The following is an 18,506-nucleotide window of genomic DNA, read 5'->3' on the forward strand; positions in this document are numbered from 1 at the left end:
ATTCACTACAAGGGAGTTTGGATGAAAAAAGCACCTGCTAATTGACTAATTGGTGAATTCGGAGATGCCTCTAAGATCTTTAAGTGTCTCTGAATCTGTGCAAAATCATCTATTTTTATGAGGTAGCAATGTAAAATAGCCAAGGTATGTTAATTTATTTATCTGGGTCTGATTACCCTAAAAAAACCATCCCAAACTAAACAGCGAACAGGTATGCAATGTTTTCACAATCCTTCATGGCTCATTTCTTCCTGAATGTTTCTTTTTTGCATACCATTGTTGTCTTCATCACCTGAAACATATGGAGTACTTGGAATATATACATTAGCATTCATGTTCATGATTCAATTAGTCTCCCATGGGCTATTTATCACACTAGCTCATACATGTAATTATGTGCTCCTGCATGCGCCTAGCATAATTAGTACTCCTATTAGCATTCAGGGAGGACGCGCCACTGCATCCCTAATGCCCTCTGATAGCTTGCTGCTCCCCTTTATAGCCCCACACCCTGCTGAGGTATCCCAGCACATGATAGATTAGTGAAAAAAAATTTTACATCTACAGATCCTTGGTAATGTAAATACCTCTACCTCTGAAGCCATTCGATGTTTCAGTTTTGTCAGGTCGTTTTAGTGCGAACACTGCCCGACAACCGAAGCATAAAAAAATATGCCACAATAAATTGGTACTTGAACTTGAAGTTTCTCAGGAGGTTACATATCATATCTAAATGGGCCGTCTTGTGCACTTTCTCAAAATCCCAAGATCAAAAGATCCAAAAGACTTTGAAAGTTCATTCTTTTCTACTAATTTTGCCAAGTATTGATCATACAGTTGTCTGTCGCCATGCCGATTACACAACACACGCACACACACACACACACACACACAAACTTCACTGTGGGCCAAATGGCTGTGTTTTCACTCACTCACTCCCCCTGAGATTGGCTTTCTTTGAAGTATCCACCCCCCCCCGCCTATGTAATTAATAGCAGTGGCTCTCAGCGAGATAATCAAAGGAAACGTGCGCGCCGCTGACTCCTACGTGCACGGGCCTGGCTCTGAATTAAAAGCCCGACCCTGGAGCCCCTTTGGGAGACTCGATGTGAATAAATCAGTTGATTGCGCAGGAGCGAGCGGTACCAACGCTGACTTAACAACGTCTGACGGCCACTTAGTTGCTACATTTCCTTCTTCGTTTACACCTCTTTTTCAAAGGGGTTATTCTGTTTTACTTTTTCCTCCTCCTTCAGCCAATCGTCACGTGAAACCAAGGCGGCTTCCCATGTCCTGCAGACGGTGTGGGGCTACAAGGACCTCAGGAACGCCCTGACCAAGGACGGCTGGAACAAGAGCCACTTCCAGGTAGGCCCAAAGGGTCTAAGCCCCGCCCCTTCCCCCATGGAGTAGCCGTTGCTAACCTGCTAGCTAATGTATAGCATATTCCCTTGACCCTTAGGCCTACCCTGCTTCCCACTGCATCAAAATAAAAGGCATAAAAAGGCAAGAAATATTTTGCAGGTTGTAATAATTAAAAACTAAATAGCACTCATTAATAAATAAAGATGTTTGTAGTTGCTCCAGTATTGATTTTACGCTTTGAATGTAGTCAGCCTCACTTTAAGCTTCTGCTAAAAATAATATATGTGAATTTACAGACACAGAGGACTTTGATTCGTTCACATGTGCCTTGGTTCAAACTACACAGCTCATATTACACCCAGATTATTGTATTTCTGTCTGGGAGTAACCCTTGCGTTTGTTAATTTCTAATATAACAGAGTAACTGCTTCATGCTTGTGTTTCCATATGCCAATTTGGAAACTCCACAACTACAAAGAAAATGACCCCAGCGGCAATGACGTAACCGTTTCGAAACTCAAGGCTGTCCTACTTTCTCTGTCCGCCCTTCCAGCCTACAGTTGCAGCAACCCCTAAATCAGCCAAAAACGGCAAGCCTGGCTATGATGACACCACCCTGCCCCTGATGGAGAAGAATCAAGGTCAGTGTGCCCACTTTAGCTCTGCCTCAGACCTAACCTTGGCCTTAACCTATCCCTATCCCGATCCCTGGCATCCAGGCCTCTTAGTGTGTGTGTGTGTGTGTGTGTGTGTGTGTGTGTGTGTGTGTGTGTGTGTGTGTGTGTGTGTCTGTGTCTGTGTCTGTGTCTGTTTGTCTGTTTTGTCTAGTTGGATAACCAGATGGTAGACATTTTGGAGAATAAAAAATGTAACTGAGCCAGCTACTCCAAATGGCTGTCAAAGTTTGGCTACAAATAAATGTTCTGTGAGTGAGTGCTAGCATGCATGAGTATTTGTTTGTATTTGTGTGTGACCCCTTTTTCCTCTTGACAGGATATTCATAAAGTTTTTAGCTGTTAATGGAATCTGAACAGCAGGATCAAAGAGATGTGTGCTGTTGTCTAGTAGTTAGCGCACAATAAAATCACATGCATAATGCAACATATATCAGAGGAGAATGATGCTTTGATGCTTGGTTTTCAAAACTTTGTTAACATGATGTGTTGAGTGAGCCCAGCGACTCAAATTAGCTTGATTTTACAACCGTTTTGGTAATACTAAAGCACTATGCTACCCCTTGACCTATAAAATGTTAGGATGCTTAGTTTCCATCTCCCTGCAGTGGTACATTACACTTGATCAATCCCTGAAAAGTACATGCCACTACATTTGCACACATGACATCAACAACAAGAATGGCCGTGCATGATGTGGTGTGATGTTGGCTGGTATGCTAAAACAGAGGACCTGGCCTAGCCTTGTTAGACAACCCTCTTAACGGCAGGTCACCTCAGACCAACCCTGCCAGATCACACGGCAGCCACCAGGAGACATGGGAACCCAGGGTTTGGCTCGGCTCATTCCACTCATTACTCCCTGGCTGTTCCTCCATGGTACCGTGCTCATTGTCCCAATCAGCCGATCCAGAACGACAGGGCCCTTTAGTCGTCTGTAGAGCCTTGTTGAGGGCGGGTGGGCTTGCGGGTGGATTTGTTACTGCGTGGAGGCATTTAAAAGTCGATTAAAACTAATTGGGGGCGTGGTTAGAGCCCTAACCACGTAAGCAGTATGTCTTGTAATGCCCCGAGTTCGATTCTGATTGTTGTCTCAGGCTGTCTCTCTTTTATCCCATTAACTTGACTATCTTCACTGTCCTGTCCAGAAAGGCATAAACACCCATAAGTATGCCTAATAAAGGAATGGCTAGTTAAAATATGTATGCATTAAAAACATACAAATGTATGTAATGTAATTGTGAAGTCTCTGTAAATCCCCCACGACCAGTTCTTAATGCCCTAAAGCCATCTGTCAGACTGTCACCACCGGGCGGGTTAAATCACTCATGCTAAGGTTGGTGTTGGAGCGTGGCCAGGGGCATAGGGGGCCCTGGGGGGGGGGGTGGGGGGCTGGGGGGCCAGGGGAGCTGTGTCTCAGCTGGAGGTTATAATAATGGTTGTGGTAATTCTCTGTGTTGTTAGATGGATACACCACCATCGACCATAGGGAGAAGGAGTGCAAGTACAAGGCTGTGGACCCTGAGGACCCAACAGAGCATGAGCCCTTAAAGGTACACACACACACACACACACACACACACACACACACACACACACACACACACACACAGACACACACACACACACACACACACACACACACACACCAAGCATACGCGATGAAGCAGTGGCAGCCGTCTGGGAGATAGGGGATCTGTAATGAAACGGCTTGTTAAAATGTGTTCTAGTCCGTCCTTCAGTCCCTCTCCCATAAGCCCCCCCCCCCCACACACACTTGATGTCACCAGAAGTGCTGCTCTTTGTCCACGGCGACCCTCATTAGAAAGCTCTTCAGCACATCTTAAAAGAGGCTGAAAGTTGTCAGTCTCCCACCACCTCAGCAGACAAGGAGCCACCAGATACTTGTGTGCCAAGTTTGCCTTTAGCTCTCGGCAGGCCAATTATTCAGAGGCTGATTACAATAAAGGCGACCGGAGGAGACCTAGCCTCCCCGGGAAAATATGTTGCTTCATTATTGAGCGGCTGTCCGTCAGTCAAGCGGCCAAACAGGAAACGCGGCACGCTCGAGGGAAGGGACTTATCTGCCAAGGCCAGACCGCAGCCTGTTTAGCTGGAGTCACGGCAGTGGGTGTCAAACGCTCTCGTTTTCCTTCTACTGATACAGGAGACCAGTGGAGGAGCTATTGTGCAGGGTGTTTTTTGTCAGGTCCGGATCTATTCACTGCACCCACCCCCTGAATGCAACTTCCTTGGCTTGTTTAAGAAAAACAACTACTTCCAGTTTTTGATTTGCATGTCACAACTACTGTTTGTAATCACGTGTCCACTTTTCTTTCTCCCTAAAGCACAGAACTAACACTGACTACCCCGGCTCAGTCCGCTATCGGGATTGTGTGTTGTATTATTGAACTTTCACTGATCTCTTTTTTTTTTCTTTTGCCGTCTGTTTGGTTTGGATTCAACCCCTCCTCCCCCCCCCCCCCCTCCAACCTCCCCCCCTCTTCTCTCCATGGTCACAGAATGACACTAATAGGAAGCACTACATTAGGGGTAACAGGCCCGCCATCAGTCTGGTGGACGCTTGTGACGTTAAGCCCCAGCCTGTTGACTCCTGGGTCTAAATGCATGCCATGGTAGGTCTGAGAAGATGATGTCACCAAAGACAAACCCACCGCCCTCATCTCCACCTGCGACCCCTCACCCTCACCCTCACCCTCACCCTCACCCTCACCACCACTCCCGAACTCACTCGCCCCCGTCACCCTCCCCCTTACCCAAACCCTTATCCTAATCAACCACCCTCACTAACGCCTTTAGCTTGTAGCTTAGCATCACCATCACTTTCAGTGTTTGTCTGTTTGTTTACTCCGGCTCACTCCCTGACACTACAGTGGGCAGCCAGAGAAGATCGCCAAACCACCGGGACTCATGTTGCCGTCACTTCAGACCACTTCTGATAAAAATGTCCCTGAGCATTATTTGGACTTCATTCCCAGCCACCTCTCTGCTCTGCAACATGGGTGTCGGCGTGGGTCATCAATAGTCATTATTAGTCATTTCATGTTCCTTGAATCTAATTGAAATGGGCGCCATGTTTTTCCATGCGTATACCATATGATTTCAGTAAAGGAGAATCATTATGGTCCATCTCAAAATTGTTCACAACTACAAGGGAACTGAAATGTCATTCCTCTCTCATCATAGTTTCCATTTTCTACGTGATACATTTAGGTCTCATATGAGCTGTGTTTTGTGTATAGCTGTGTTTGTGTTGTGATAGTTTTCGGTTTAGAGATATAAAGAACTCTATTAGAGAGGGTTTCATTCCAAAACAAAATAAGTTCAGTAGAATTAACCAAAAATATAAGGCCCTCTTTTAACATTGATATATGCATGCATTTTGAACTATTCTTTAACCAACATATTTTTTTTTTTCAAACCCAAAAGGATTGTCATTTTGGAATGAAACTCCTTAACATATGTTGTATCTGAAGATGTTTCTGACGGTGTGTCCTGTAACCCTGTTCTCCAGGCTTAGAGGAACCACATCCCCACATCCCAATGTGAGGCCCTCTCGCATCACCACTGCCATCCCACACAGAGCTCACCCTGGTCGCCAACTCTGCAAGCAGACTTTGTAAATGGACAAAACTAATCAAAAAACACAGGCGCTCCTGAAAACGTGGTCGACAAAAACATAAAATCAATGAGTTTAAAAAAGAAAAAGGCGACTTCTTCTACTACTACTTTAACTTCATATCAACATTCCCACTGAATGCCGCGGCCACAGCGGTCTCTCTCGTTGAGTGAAAGGAGGAGGAGGAGGAGGAGGAGGAGGAATGTGAGGCATGGATGAAGGCGATAAGAATACGAAGATGAAGGATATTGAAATTGGCATAAAAAGGTGGACATGAAGCTATAATGGGCTAGGGACCGCTACATGATGGGGGCAAGAAAATAAGGTATTTTTAAATTAGGTTTCAGCTGCTAGATAAATCAAAAAGCAGATAACGTTGTTTTGACATTTAATGCGTCAAATCCTATCCTAGTTTGAAACCCCCTCTCTACCCTTTAGAAATTGTGATTATGATGTTATTGGAAATCCTAAACCGTTGTGTTTGTCCATGAAGGCCATAGAAGGTTGGTAGCAATGTGGGCGGTAAGTGGAGCTTGATAGACGAAGATAGATAGAGAGAGGGAGAGAAAGAGAGAGAGAGAGAGAGTAGGAGAGAGAGAGAGAAGGAGAGAGAGAGAGAGAGAGAGAGAGAGAGCGAGAGAGAGAGAGAGAGAAACAGAGTGGGAGAGGAAGAGAGAGATTAACAGAGTGAGAAAGGAAGAGAGAGAGAAATTAGAGAGGAAGAGATTTAGAGAACTGTAGCACATCCACACCAGCCTGCTCTTGCAGACTTCTAAACTATTCAGTTCACTGTTTCATTAATACAAATAAGAGAGCATATAGGCCAGGGCTTACAGCCGTTTCATGGAAAGAATAATGACTTCATTTCAAACAGTGAGCAGAGCCAGGGTGAAGAGGAGAACTCATCACTCGAGTCTGACAGCCAGCGGTTGCTCTTTGCCAATGAGTACGCCATGAGTGTATTTCAGAGGATTTAAAGGTGTTTATAGTCGACAGTGTGCTCTAGAAGGAGAGAGGCAGGTGTGGATGCTTTGGCTGTTGAAATGACAGCCACGATAAAGCATTTTATATTTTTGTTGGGTTTTATACAAATGTATATTGGGGTAATGAAGATAAAAAACGAAAACGGAAATATGAAGTGAAAAAGCGCCGGAGACCATCTTCGTTGTACATTGATCACAGATCCATTCGTCGAGGAAGTTCTGTGTTTGTGAACAAAAAAAACAACTGTTTACCCGTAGCTCACGTGTAACAACTCATGTCTCGTCATGACAATTTCTCACTTATTTATATATTTGTATTGTTGAAATGCAACAAACAAAAACGGATGCGACGCATCGACAGTGGTTGTTCCTTCGACGGCAATGAGCTGAGGGTGGAGCTGGCAGGTCCCCATCAGGTTCTCCACGCCCAGATGTTTGTATTCCCCGCCACTCAGCCACCATAGGAGGATGGATGGACAGGGAAACCGCTGGTATAGAATTGCCGGGAGACAGCAGTGCCCCCCCCCCCCCACCCCACCCCCCTTTTCTCCAGAGGATCCCCTGCTGCACTTAGATTAAGTTACCGACCAACAAAACCATCACTTGATTTCACTAATGCATCGTAATAGAAAAAAATATATATAAATATATATATATTTCAACCTAGCATGAAGGAAATTGTACAGATGTTTATATTATATTCTATCCAAGTGCCACATTTTGGTTTTTTCTTTTCTTTTTTTGTTTGTTGTTTGGTGGTGTTGTTGGATTTTAACTTTGTTCATGTGTAGGGAAGACGGACACATGTATATATGTGCCAGACTAAACTAAACAATCTCAAATGAGTTGCTTCACATTGTAAAAAAGCCAACCACACCACGGTCACTCGCATATAAATATATTTTTTCTATGTTTTAGTGTGGGCAGTTGGAAAAGTAGGATTGCAGAGCTAACACACTTGCGTTTTGTTTTGTATCTGTCTGTTTTTGACTGAACAGGTTGCTAGTAACATAGTGAAATATCACACGCTTACTCAATGCAAAGTCCTGTGGCGGTGCTAATAGTCTGACAGAGTGCTACAAAGTGACATTGTAATCCACTGTAGAATCCCTACTGGCTGTGACTCACTCTGCATAGGGTCGGGGTGGGGGGGGGGGGACAACAGAGAAATGGCCAGGACAGTTCCACCCATACGTCTGCTATGGCATGTGCCTGCATTGGAGTCAGAATTTTCTTTTGTGATGTGATTTTATAAAGCTTGCATATTTTACACAGTGTTTACAAAGACGTACGATGTGCTATCAATAAATACGAATAAAAAAATCTATGTTTTTCATTTCAGTGATGCAGAAAAAAAGAACTATCCTAGCATCCCTTTTCTATGTGCTTTTTTGGGGTTTTGTGCGTGTATGTGAGTGTGTGAGTGTGTGTGTGCGCTCTCATCGCACATATTACTATATTACTACATCCTATCGCAACCAAGAGCCCCTAAACGTTTGACTGACCTTTTGCTGACCTTATCCCGAGCATCCCTCCACTGCGCAACACCACAACCAAAGGAACCACGCCTCGTAGGCATACAAACCCCACAGCTCAGCCGGCAGGAGGTGGTCTGGTGGGGTGTACACACCACTGCTGTACAACCACTGAGCTCGGAGGCGGAGGGACTGTGCTGTAAATGCGAAAGCCAAGGCGTATACAGCTGACCAAAACTAGCTAGACCCTTCCTGTGTAGATAAACGCCATTGTTTAGAGACGGTCGTCATACAAGTAACTTGTACTACACGGTAGCAGACGTGTTTGTATGTACCTATCATGTGCCTTAATCCTATTTCCATGGTAGATAAAAAATCAATAAAAAGATAACTGTGTTTTATAAGACATTCTTGCTCCACTCACTGCCATCCCCCCCCCCCCCACCCATCTCCCTCCTTTAAAGTAAAGGCCCTCATTTCAATCATTCGGTCACTCACTCATTGACACATTCACTCACTCTGTTACCCTTGTAGTCTAGACTGTTGGTGAAGTTTTTGCCTTTTATTACAATATATTAAAAACTTTTCAAAACACTAGATATTTGGTTTCATAGAGAAGTAAAAGTTGTGAATGCTTTGGTAGCCAGCAGCCGATGCCACAGTGACAGAATGTATTATGTTGATTTTACTAATATCCTGAGGCAAGTTTACGCTTGTTGAACATAATGGAAAAAATAAATACTGGTTTGTAGAGTATACATTTGGTGTGTTTTCAATAAATCATGCCTGCAAAAATGTGTTTGCTTGTGTTCACTATTCGACCCGAATGGAATTGAAACTGCAATATATTAGGTGATTAATATTTTTTATTATATATTGATACACTTAACTAAATTCAACACATCAAATGTGATTAAAGTATAACACTGGTTGTTATAAGCCTTCATCACTTCATCACACACTTGCAAATGGAAGATTGGCATGTGCGCAACTGCCACCAATCAATCAATGATTTGTGGCAAGATATTGCACTACTTGTGATAAGACATTTTGTATGAATTGTGATTTACTGCAATGTTGTCCCCAATGATGAAATGATGATGAAAGTAAATATTGCCATTGACTGAGCTTCACAGACACAATGAAATCCAGTTTTAATGGCATGATGCAAATCTATTGTTGCGTTGATGAAATGATTTATGTAAGTTGCAAAAAAATAATCATTCTAAAATACACATCTCCTTTTACATTGCTCAGATGTGGATTCCTTTGCGGCGCTTATGGAATGGCTACATCGTTGTCTGGAGTGGATAGGATGAGAAAGTTAGAGGAGAAAATGATACAGGAGGGGAGACAGTCAGTACCTTGCCAAACCTATCACCAACACAACATTCAAATTAGTAGAAAATATATATGCCGTGTCTAAATGGTCATCTATAATTTTTTTTTTTTTTTAAAAAGCCAAGAGAAATTATTCCCCCTGATTTTGTTCAGGCATATTACCAGGCACTCTATTGCTCTGTTGTTGCGTACTAGCTGACGTCACATGGGTCCTTTAATTCAAAACAACATGGCAGCCTTCTTCAAGAGTCGGCACCGTTGGAAAAGGACTAGTTGTTTTAGTATTCTAACAAGAAATCTGACAGGTAACAGTTATGTTTATTCTGACCGGCAAAAGTACATTTAATCGTTGGTAGATTTAAATATTTAGGATTCCAGCTTGACGTGTCCACTATCCCATAAGCTTTTCTAAACCTAGACTGACCCATTCATAGAATACAGCCTCCACACAGTATCATCTGCTCTGTCAAAGTCATTCAACAAACACAACTTTAGTGGAACATTGACAGTATTCTTCAACATTTGTTGAATGATTATTATTAAATCAGATCTCATTACATTTATGTTTTGAACTTTTAACCAAAGTAATGGCGAAATCTTTAACATCAAAGCATATTGGAGTAGCCTACTACAGCAGCTTTAACAAATAAATGATTGTCCTCATGCAGGGAAATATGATTATGACTTGGTCGTTATTGGAGGAGGCTCAGGCGGTCTGGCGTGTTCCAAGGAAGGTGAGTTTGTAGTTATACATCATAGTCTACTCAATACAATTGGAGGAGGTGACGAATCACATGTGGCTCTTGTTATGATGTAAACTTCTCATGACTATTACGCTTACTAGAATCTATTGTTTTCAGCGGCCCAGTTGGGGCAGAAGGTTGCTGTGTTAGATTATGTGGAGCCATCTGCTAAAGGTAAATGGAATGCAGTAACACACTGCAGTAACATCACTATAATGCATAATAGTATATTTATGACATTCTCCAAAAATACTGTCAATATTGTTAAAGAAGGCTCTTCTGAACAGGTACCAAGTGGGGTCTTGGTGGGACGTGTGTTAACGTTGGCTGCATCCCCAAGAAGCTCATGCACCAGGCTGCACTGCTTGGCACCGCGGTTAAAGATGCCAGAAAGTATGGCTGGAAGATCAAGGATCCAGTGTCCCACGATTGGTAAGGATGTCAGATACCATGCCCAACAACTAACCAAAATATTAGAAAACAACATTGGAAAGCACTTAAAATATGAAAGTCATCGTGAAAGACAAAATGAGCCGCTACATAGCACCATCTTGTGGCCAACTTGGTGTACAACATATACACAAGAATTAGCGTATCGGATGAGCACATACTTTGATGTGATTCCTAAAATGTATTCTGCACACGTACACACTACTATCTGTGCCTGTACTGGATTAGTCATCAAGCCAGGTAATGGGTACACTTTGCTGTGCTTCCTGTTCTATATTCTCCAGGGAAACCATGGCAGAGGCGGTCCAGAACCACGTCAGGTCTCTCAACTGGGGCCACCGGGTCCAGCTCCAGGACAAGTGAGCCCAAATCCATATTCGCTAAAGCATCTTTCTCTCTGCATGCTTTCACAAAACCTTAACACATTGATGATCTCGGTTCACATCACTGATACTCAAATAAATAAACTGTGTGTTACGCCATTCTGTCTAAATACTTATGTGTGGAACCTGGAGGCCATGTATGTTTGGCCACACAGAGCGTGATTAATCCAGAGCGACATGTTGACTGAATGACTCAGCTGCAGGGCAAACAGGTGTTAAACTCTTTCTAAATATGGCCACATTCTCTCAGCAGTTGGCCTCACAATAAGGGTGCTTCCATGAGCCGTCATGGTTATGAATTTTCCTTTCTTACTTAATAGGTATCGTGAATTAGGTTGTCTACTCATTTAGGAGATTGAGGGATTACTGGGGCTAAGCACCTCAAGGTTTAAGGATACATTGGATTAATACTTTTGCCAATGGCAGTCATATATTCTTGAGTTCTGTCTTACCAAGGATGTCCGGTATGCATTTAGATCTTAAAACCCCTTATCCCCTTATCTTCTCTTTACCAATATAGAGAATCCAATGCCAAATGTATCCTCAATTCTGCTTACATTAACTGTTCTGAGGGAATATCCCAAATCACCTGTGTGAATCAGATGGCTTCAGGTGTGATTGAAGGCTCCCCGTGTTTTTGCCCTTTAACACCGCTTGTCTCAATACAGGAAGGTGAAGTACCTAAATTTGATGGGAAGCCTGCTAGATGAACACACAGTCAGAGGGATGACCAAATCTGGGAAGGAGGTGGGCTGCTTCTTCATAACCAAAGTCTTGTTCTTCCTTTGATCTATTTTAAAATCCGTCGACCCTATTGTGGTGGTTTTTGGGTTTGGTCAGAACCACCACAATAGGGTGGACAACTGTTTTGGTTTTAGTCAAACATGAACAAACGAGTAAATGCAATCCCATTGTTGTTTGGATTAAGGTGTTGTTTAAACATGATTGGGCTCTGTTTAGGTCACATAATGAAAATGACCACAAGAGCAGAGGTCCATCAATGTATCAAAAAGAAAAGAATTTAAGGAATCATTATGAATCATCAGGTAGCACAGATATGATCCGAAAGACATAAGTTGTCGTTGTTGACCGCTGAAGCTAGGCGAATGCATAATGTATTTAATAATCAAAGTGAGACAAAGGGGGATATTAAGTGCCATTGATTTATTGTATTAAATTCTTCATCGTTCAGTTTAACATCATGAACACAGCAGGGAATTGTACTTAAGTACTGCCAATCTTAATGTAAAATTCCCCATTATCCTCTCTGTCCCTGAAGTCCTTCTTGACTGCCAAGAACATTGTGATTGCCACCGGAGGGCGTCCCAAATACCCCACACACGTAAGTATTTATTAGAAACTCATTAGTGTCATTATCCTCTCTTTAACTCAAAACCTTTGAATTAATGACAATTGAAAGAACGGAACCAAATGTTGAGAACTGTTTTTCAGGGCATATCAAACATTTATTTATTATTATTATTATTATTTGAAAATAGAGCGGAGAATTCATTTAGACCAGCCCAATGTTAGCATTGTACGATGAGTCATTTAGTCTGTGTCAAACTCCAAGGAAAAGTGATCAAAAATAGCCATGACACAGTCCGTTTCCGTGCTGAAACAAAAGGTTGTGCTTGCTGACTGGTACACGCCACCCAGGACCAATGACCCGGGATCTTTGCCTTGCCTTGTTTTGCTAAACGTGTGTTGTTGATGATATGTATAGGCATGCCGTGCGGTGTGGTGATGAATATAACTCCTCCCCCATCCCCCTCTTTATCTGTCTCTCCCTCTGTCTGTCCGTCTGTCTCCATCACACTCATTCTGTCTCGCTCAGATCCCAGGAGCCATGGAGCATGGCATTACCAGTGATGACATCTTTTGGCTGAAAGAGGCACCTGGAAAGACGTTAGCACCCACTCCTCTCCACTCCATACAGTACACACACACAAACGAGCACACAGACACACACACACACACGCCTCAGCACACAAATAAGTGAGATACATACCTGAACGTCATTTAAAAATTCATGCCGAAAGCTTAATGGACTGAATCCAGGCACATTTCCCGTCCTTACTTTGTTGACTTATTTCTACACAGCATCTGCCCTCCAACCCTAAAGAACCAAACCTAAAAGAAACCCAAAGAGTGTGTCTCTTTCACACTCTTTTACTGACTCTGTCAAGTGATGAACGATGAATAGTAACCACCAACACCGGCCCACTAAACACCAAACAACTAAATGTAGTTACCGATACTATAATAATGAAACGATGACAAACCATCGCCGCCATGCCCCTCCTCCACCCCCACCACTGCTCTCTTCCTGTCATGCTATCCTTAGCAGTGACTCAGGTTAGCAGAACGAGGCCTGTAATCCAGCCGTTTAGCTGCTGTCATCACCTGGGTGATTGCTCTTCTCCTGACGTTTCCTCTCCTCTTCCTCTGTGGCGTCCTCGACCTGACTATTGGCAGTGGTTAAATGGCGAAGGACGAAGCAGATGTTTCACCCTAGACGATGACAGACACCAGGAAATAATTTATTTATAGATGCTAGGTTTGACAGGGTTTTTTTTTTTTTTTTTATCAATGGGTAACTAAAGAGTTGCAGTTTAATCACGGGGCCACCGGGGGCCAATGTCAATTTCCTTCATAATTGGCCAACAGTCCTGATATCCTGTCATAATATTAACAATGATGATGAAAATAATGATTATAATACCACCTATAAATGGAACACAGTTCAAAGTCCTCTACCTTAAGCATATTATTTCATACAGAAGCTTCAATTAGAAAGCTAACTTAAATAGAAGTCCTGTTGAATAGGCTTTGAATACCAAGTTGTACAAGTTAGCCCCAGTCTTTGAACCCTCTTAGGAAGTACTGTTAACCATGAACCTCACCCCAGTCGCCCACAAGCGGTGCTTGGCTTGGGGGACCAGGATCAAGGCTAGCACTTGAGATCAGGAAGTCCTTTGATGAAAAAAGTGTTTTTGAGCGCTACCATTAGCCGCAGCCCCTCTGCAGATGTACTATGTAGTCGCTGGCAGACGCTAGCAGGCGCTAGCAGGCGCTACGAGTTATTGTTCTAGAGCTGTGCAGGTGGTGGGGACTGCAGGGCTATGTAACTGGCATGGAAAAGGGCGGAGGTGGGGGGTGTGTGAGGAGAGAGGGCAGGTGAGTGACGGGGTGTTTAATAGCGCTCGGAGCACGCACACTACTGAGTGACTGGTTCCCGCCTCAGGGCTGCAGCCTGCAGGTGGCCATAGTGTCCTGTTGAAAGAGGCTAGCAGGTAGCGTGCAGTTCGGGCCGTCAGTGGATGGAGCCTGGAATATATTTTACACGCCTGTTTTATTTTTAGCAGCCAAACATTCTTCCTGAATCCTCATTAAGCGAAGCGACTTGCAATCGTTGTCTTTCGTGCCGTTAGGGTGCAGCTATGGGGTTAGAAATTCTGATTAAAGGGGGAGACTGCATACAGGTAGGCCCAGCATACCATCCTGCGCAACGCATTACTTAATATGAATCTTTTAAAGAACTTTCCTGTAGATCAATCTACTAGGTTCAATAACCCACGGTTCATTCACACTAGAAATTGTCTTGGTGAATTACTTGGCGTCTCTCATAAGTCATTCTACAGTGCTTTTATTCACATACAGTATACTACAGGCTTTGTACATCACAATGCATCATGGGATTTTTTTGGTTGGAGATACACTGCCATATGGAGAGGACTCAATTGTAGTGACTGTATAAATCGAAATCAATCCTAAAAGAACATACAATTTGCAATGCTTTGATTGGCTCCATCTGTGCTAGACTATATAATTTGCCATACAAAAGACAAGTTACATCAGCTGGCATCAATTGCAAAATTTTAGATTGGTTTTGAAGGGCATCAAGGGCTGTATAAACCCAAGTTCTGATTGGATGCTTTCTAATCACCATATACTTCAATCGTTCATTTGATGAAGAATATTTGCAGCAGAATGCTCAAGGCTAACGGCACCAGAAAATGAAACTAATTCTTAGAGCGTGCTGGAAGTAGTCAATGTAAAAGGCTTTCATGTGGGATCTCGATGACCAGCGTCACGCTGGACTGGTCGGGTAGGCTGGCTGCATGTAAAAAAAAAAGAAAAGATTTTTAATAGAGGTTTAAACTAATGGCTGCCTTGTCATATAACTGGTTTGGTCTTCATATCTCCTCACACTCACTGCCGTTTTTAGAAGGATAACAGCTTGGCACTTGGAGATAGAGAGAGGGAGAAGTATGGTCATGGTCAAAGCGACCAAAGTGTAGAATCAACCGGAGAAGGCCCCCATGCTGATCTCCTCTAAGCCTGCGTACAATACACACTAAGTGCAGTTGTGCCTCGGACGAATACGCTGAGGTCCTCTGTGAGCGGTTTGCCGCCGTGAGCCCGGCTGGGGCGGGCTGTCAGCGAGTCAGCGCGGGCATAGAGGCAGGGCGGGGGGTTGGAGCTGAGGGAGAGCATGGTGGGATAGCGTGGTGGGATGGCGTTGTAGCAGACGGGGCCTCCATCTCCTCCTCCTGACCGATGCAGGGAAGGAGCTTCAGTCAGTGGGCTGACGTGTGGACCTGTACCTTCAACATGGCCCTCTCTGGATCTACGGGGATTAGCTAAAGCAAAAAAACAAATTTGTCCTCCACAAGTGTGGCCTCCCATGGACCACACACAGTCACACACAAAAGTCAACACCAACATGACATACAGACAGGCCACTTTCTACGCTATTTATTTAACATGTTCTCACTTAAAATCTAGCCCAGACATGAGATTGTCGTGTCGGGTTAATCTCTTCAGTAATTCCCGGCTTTCAAGTAAACCTTTTTTATTTGATTTTTTAACAAACACATTGTCATCTGATACACAGGATGGCTGCGTGTTGAGTGCATTGCTTTTATTGCGATTCCCATCTGTCATTGTGTTTTTTATGTCTGTTCACTGTCTGTCTTTGTGCGTTGCAGACTCGTGGTCGGAGCCAGTTGTATCCTTTTGTGTGCTGCATGTGAGTCACTGTGGCATGGGCGTCTGAGAGAGAGAGCTAGACGTTGGTAAACAGCTCCGGGATGAACTAACATGAACCCTGGTTAGCCTTATAGTGCCGACCACAGAGGTGCTTTGTGTTCTGGGCGGTTTTAGCCCCTTTCTGTTTACGTGTTCGGTGCACGTTTTAGTTTTATATTACAGGAATGTACCTTCTCTGAAAGACATGGTGTGCCCCAGGGTTTGGCTGCTTCTTCTAGTGTAACCTCTGTGGTCCTGAACGGGGTGATTCAGATGTGGCTCTAGAGTGTGCAGGGTTCCTGACGGGCATCGGCCAGGACACCAAAGTCATGGTGCGCAGCATTGCCCTCCGTGGGTTTGATCAGGTACTGCAACCACCGCATAATGCTTCACTGACGCTTCACTGCAGCACTGAGAACAACATGGCCTTTTTGTATTTTTCGCGAAGTATTTGTATATCTCTAGACACTTGTTTCCTAATCTACCTATCTTGAGTTTAATTACATTAAGGATGCCTGAATGTGCCACTGAAACTGGGCCTAGATAAACCTAGCTCTTTAAATGTCTGATAGGGAATGTTTTGGAGTTTTCCATACAGGGAACAACTACACATTCAATGAATGAAGTAAATACCATTAAAGACCTGTATGACATTCATTCATCGCATTTCACATCGCAGTATAAACAAAGAATGATTAAGGCCCAATCCCATTCCCTTACCCCTTCCCCTTCCCCCTCCCCCTTGTTTTGAAGGGGTAAAGAGAAGGGGCAAGGGGAAGGAGTAAGGGGTAGAAATGGGATTGGGCCTAAACCTTTGGTTTCTGCAGCAAATGGCGGGGCTGGTGACGGACCACATGCAGGCGTATGGGACCAGGTTCGCCTGGGGCTGCGTTCCCCAGAGGGTGGACAAGCTGCCCTCAGGGGCGCTGCAGGTGACCTGGGCCGACACGCGGACGGGCAAGGAGGAGACGGACTCCTTTGACTCGGTGCTGTGGGCCGTGGGTGAGTCTGGCTCCAGGCACTTCAATACTGAGTGTGAATGATTTCATCTGGAACAAAATGGTAATGAAGGAATCTGGATGGCTCCGCTGGTCCGTTTTGCATTTCATTTTGCTCGAGGGATTTTTACATTCGTGAATTAGGTTTAGTGTTCCAGGTACGTTTTATTCAACACGACCTCCAGTGAATTCAGATACATGTCATGAGGGAGCAGCTGTGGGACTACGTAGATCTGGCTTAAGTACATCCAAGGTTTTACTCGAGCTCCGTTCAACCACTAGAATATCCTTCCAAAATAAATGGCAAACGTATTTCAATTTACAGAACAAACAGTGACCTCAATAGCGTTTATTGTATTTGGCACACCGCTGTGCCCTCATTGTTAACATTGTTATCATGTGTAACATAAAAGTGACAAAGGATGTGTAAGTAAAAAGCACACAGACTAATCTGACCGCGCTCCCCTTCCCTCACTGCCTTCACTTCCACTGTCATGCTCCACAACACCTTGTGTCAGCAGATAGCCGCCGGGGTCACGATCGAGCCCGAAAAACAAAGTAATAAAAAATCCTGAGTGATGGACTTGCCACAGGGCCGAGTGGTTAATCACCCGGTCGCCTTACTGAAGGGAGAGAGGGAGAGGGGGAGAGTCAGAGAGGGATGGGACAGGGCAGGATGCACCCCTTGTGTTGGGGCGGGGGGGGGGGGGGGGGGGTCCCTTCACCCCGTCTCTGTCTATCTTTGTTCTGCCTCCCTTGGTTCTTTCCTGTCCTGTGCCAGTCGCTGTCCCAGACACATCTGTCACTGCCACCGCTGCCCATCCCCTGCCCCTCCATTCATCCTCCTCTCCTCCGTGTCCCCCTCTCTCTCGCTCCCTCCCTCCGCGCTGGGCACTGGGAACAATAGAGGGAACACCCGTCGCTCCGTGGTTCAAGACCCCCCCAGAATCGGGGCTTTTCCGTGGAACTATCCGTGTGTGTGTGTGTGTGTGTGTGTGTATGTCTACGCATGTATGTGTGTATGCATGTATGCATGTGCATGTGTCTGTGTGTGCACGCATGCAATGTGAAGGCCTTTGATGCGCGTGACAGAGATGAGGATGTACGTGACGTGTGACCTGATGTCCTCGATCCGTCATCGCTCGCCAGCTCGGAGCTCCGTCACCTTAGCGTGCGGCTGGCACTGAGAACCACGCAGGCAACCAGCCTGTTCATCCCTAGCCAGGCATCCATGCGTGACACCAGGGTCCAGCTGCTGGGCTTCCGCTTCTGCTTCAAAGCTCAACGGGTTCTCTGCCAGTGCTGTGGGTGGGCCCTACATTGCTACCATTTACTATTGAGTCCTTTAGCATGCTTTGATACAAAGAGACTTGCACCGAAAGACATGGTTTTGGATTTGATCCCTCAATGTCCACAATCT

General features: G+C 44.5%; 2 protein-coding genes across 8 annotated transcripts in view; both read left to right on the top strand.

Annotated features, from left to right (window-relative positions):
* Positions 1-8,921, top strand: part of arvcfb (ARVCF delta catenin family member b) — a 124,397-nt gene extending 115,476 nt beyond the window's left edge. For 3 of the 7 annotated variants that reach the window (XM_056593356.1, XM_056593353.1, XM_056593357.1), the window contains 4 exons: positions 1,257-1,368; positions 1,919-2,006; positions 3,504-3,592; positions 4,562-4,684. In XM_056593356.1, coding sequence (XP_056449331.1) covers positions 1,257-1,368; positions 1,919-2,006; positions 3,504-3,592; positions 4,562-4,663 — 391 coding nt within the window. In that variant the 3' untranslated portion in view covers positions 4,664-4,684. Of the gene's footprint in view, positions 1-1,256; positions 1,369-1,918; positions 2,007-3,503; positions 3,593-4,561; positions 4,689-5,574 lie in introns of those variants that run through there. The other 4 variants (XM_056593354.1, XM_056593355.1, XM_056593352.1 and 1 more) reach the window with 4 other exon arrangements.
* Positions 8,922-9,693: 772 nt separating this feature from the next.
* Positions 9,694-18,506, top strand: part of txnrd2.2 (thioredoxin reductase 2, tandem duplicate 2) — a 17,919-nt gene continuing 9,106 nt past the window's right edge. Inside the window, exons 1-11 of the mRNA XM_056593359.1 lie at positions 9,694-9,783; positions 10,147-10,212; positions 10,339-10,395; positions 10,509-10,653; positions 10,956-11,030; positions 11,723-11,801; positions 12,334-12,396; positions 12,892-12,962; positions 16,049-16,068; positions 16,362-16,453; positions 16,916-17,090. Coding sequence (XP_056449334.1) covers positions 9,708-9,783; positions 10,147-10,212; positions 10,339-10,395; positions 10,509-10,653; positions 10,956-11,030; positions 11,723-11,801; positions 12,334-12,396; positions 12,892-12,962; positions 16,049-16,068; positions 16,362-16,453; positions 16,916-17,090 — 919 coding nt within the window. The 5' untranslated portion in view covers positions 9,694-9,707. The remainder of the gene's footprint in view (positions 9,784-10,146; positions 10,213-10,338; positions 10,396-10,508; positions 10,654-10,955; positions 11,031-11,722; positions 11,802-12,333; positions 12,397-12,891; positions 12,963-16,048; positions 16,069-16,361; positions 16,454-16,915; positions 17,091-18,506) is intronic.

The sequence above is a fragment of the Gadus chalcogrammus genome, chromosome 6 (assembly GCF_026213295.1).
Source record: "Gadus chalcogrammus isolate NIFS_2021 chromosome 6, NIFS_Gcha_1.0, whole genome shotgun sequence".
Classification (NCBI taxonomy): Eukaryota; Metazoa; Chordata; class Actinopteri; order Gadiformes; family Gadidae; genus Gadus; species Gadus chalcogrammus.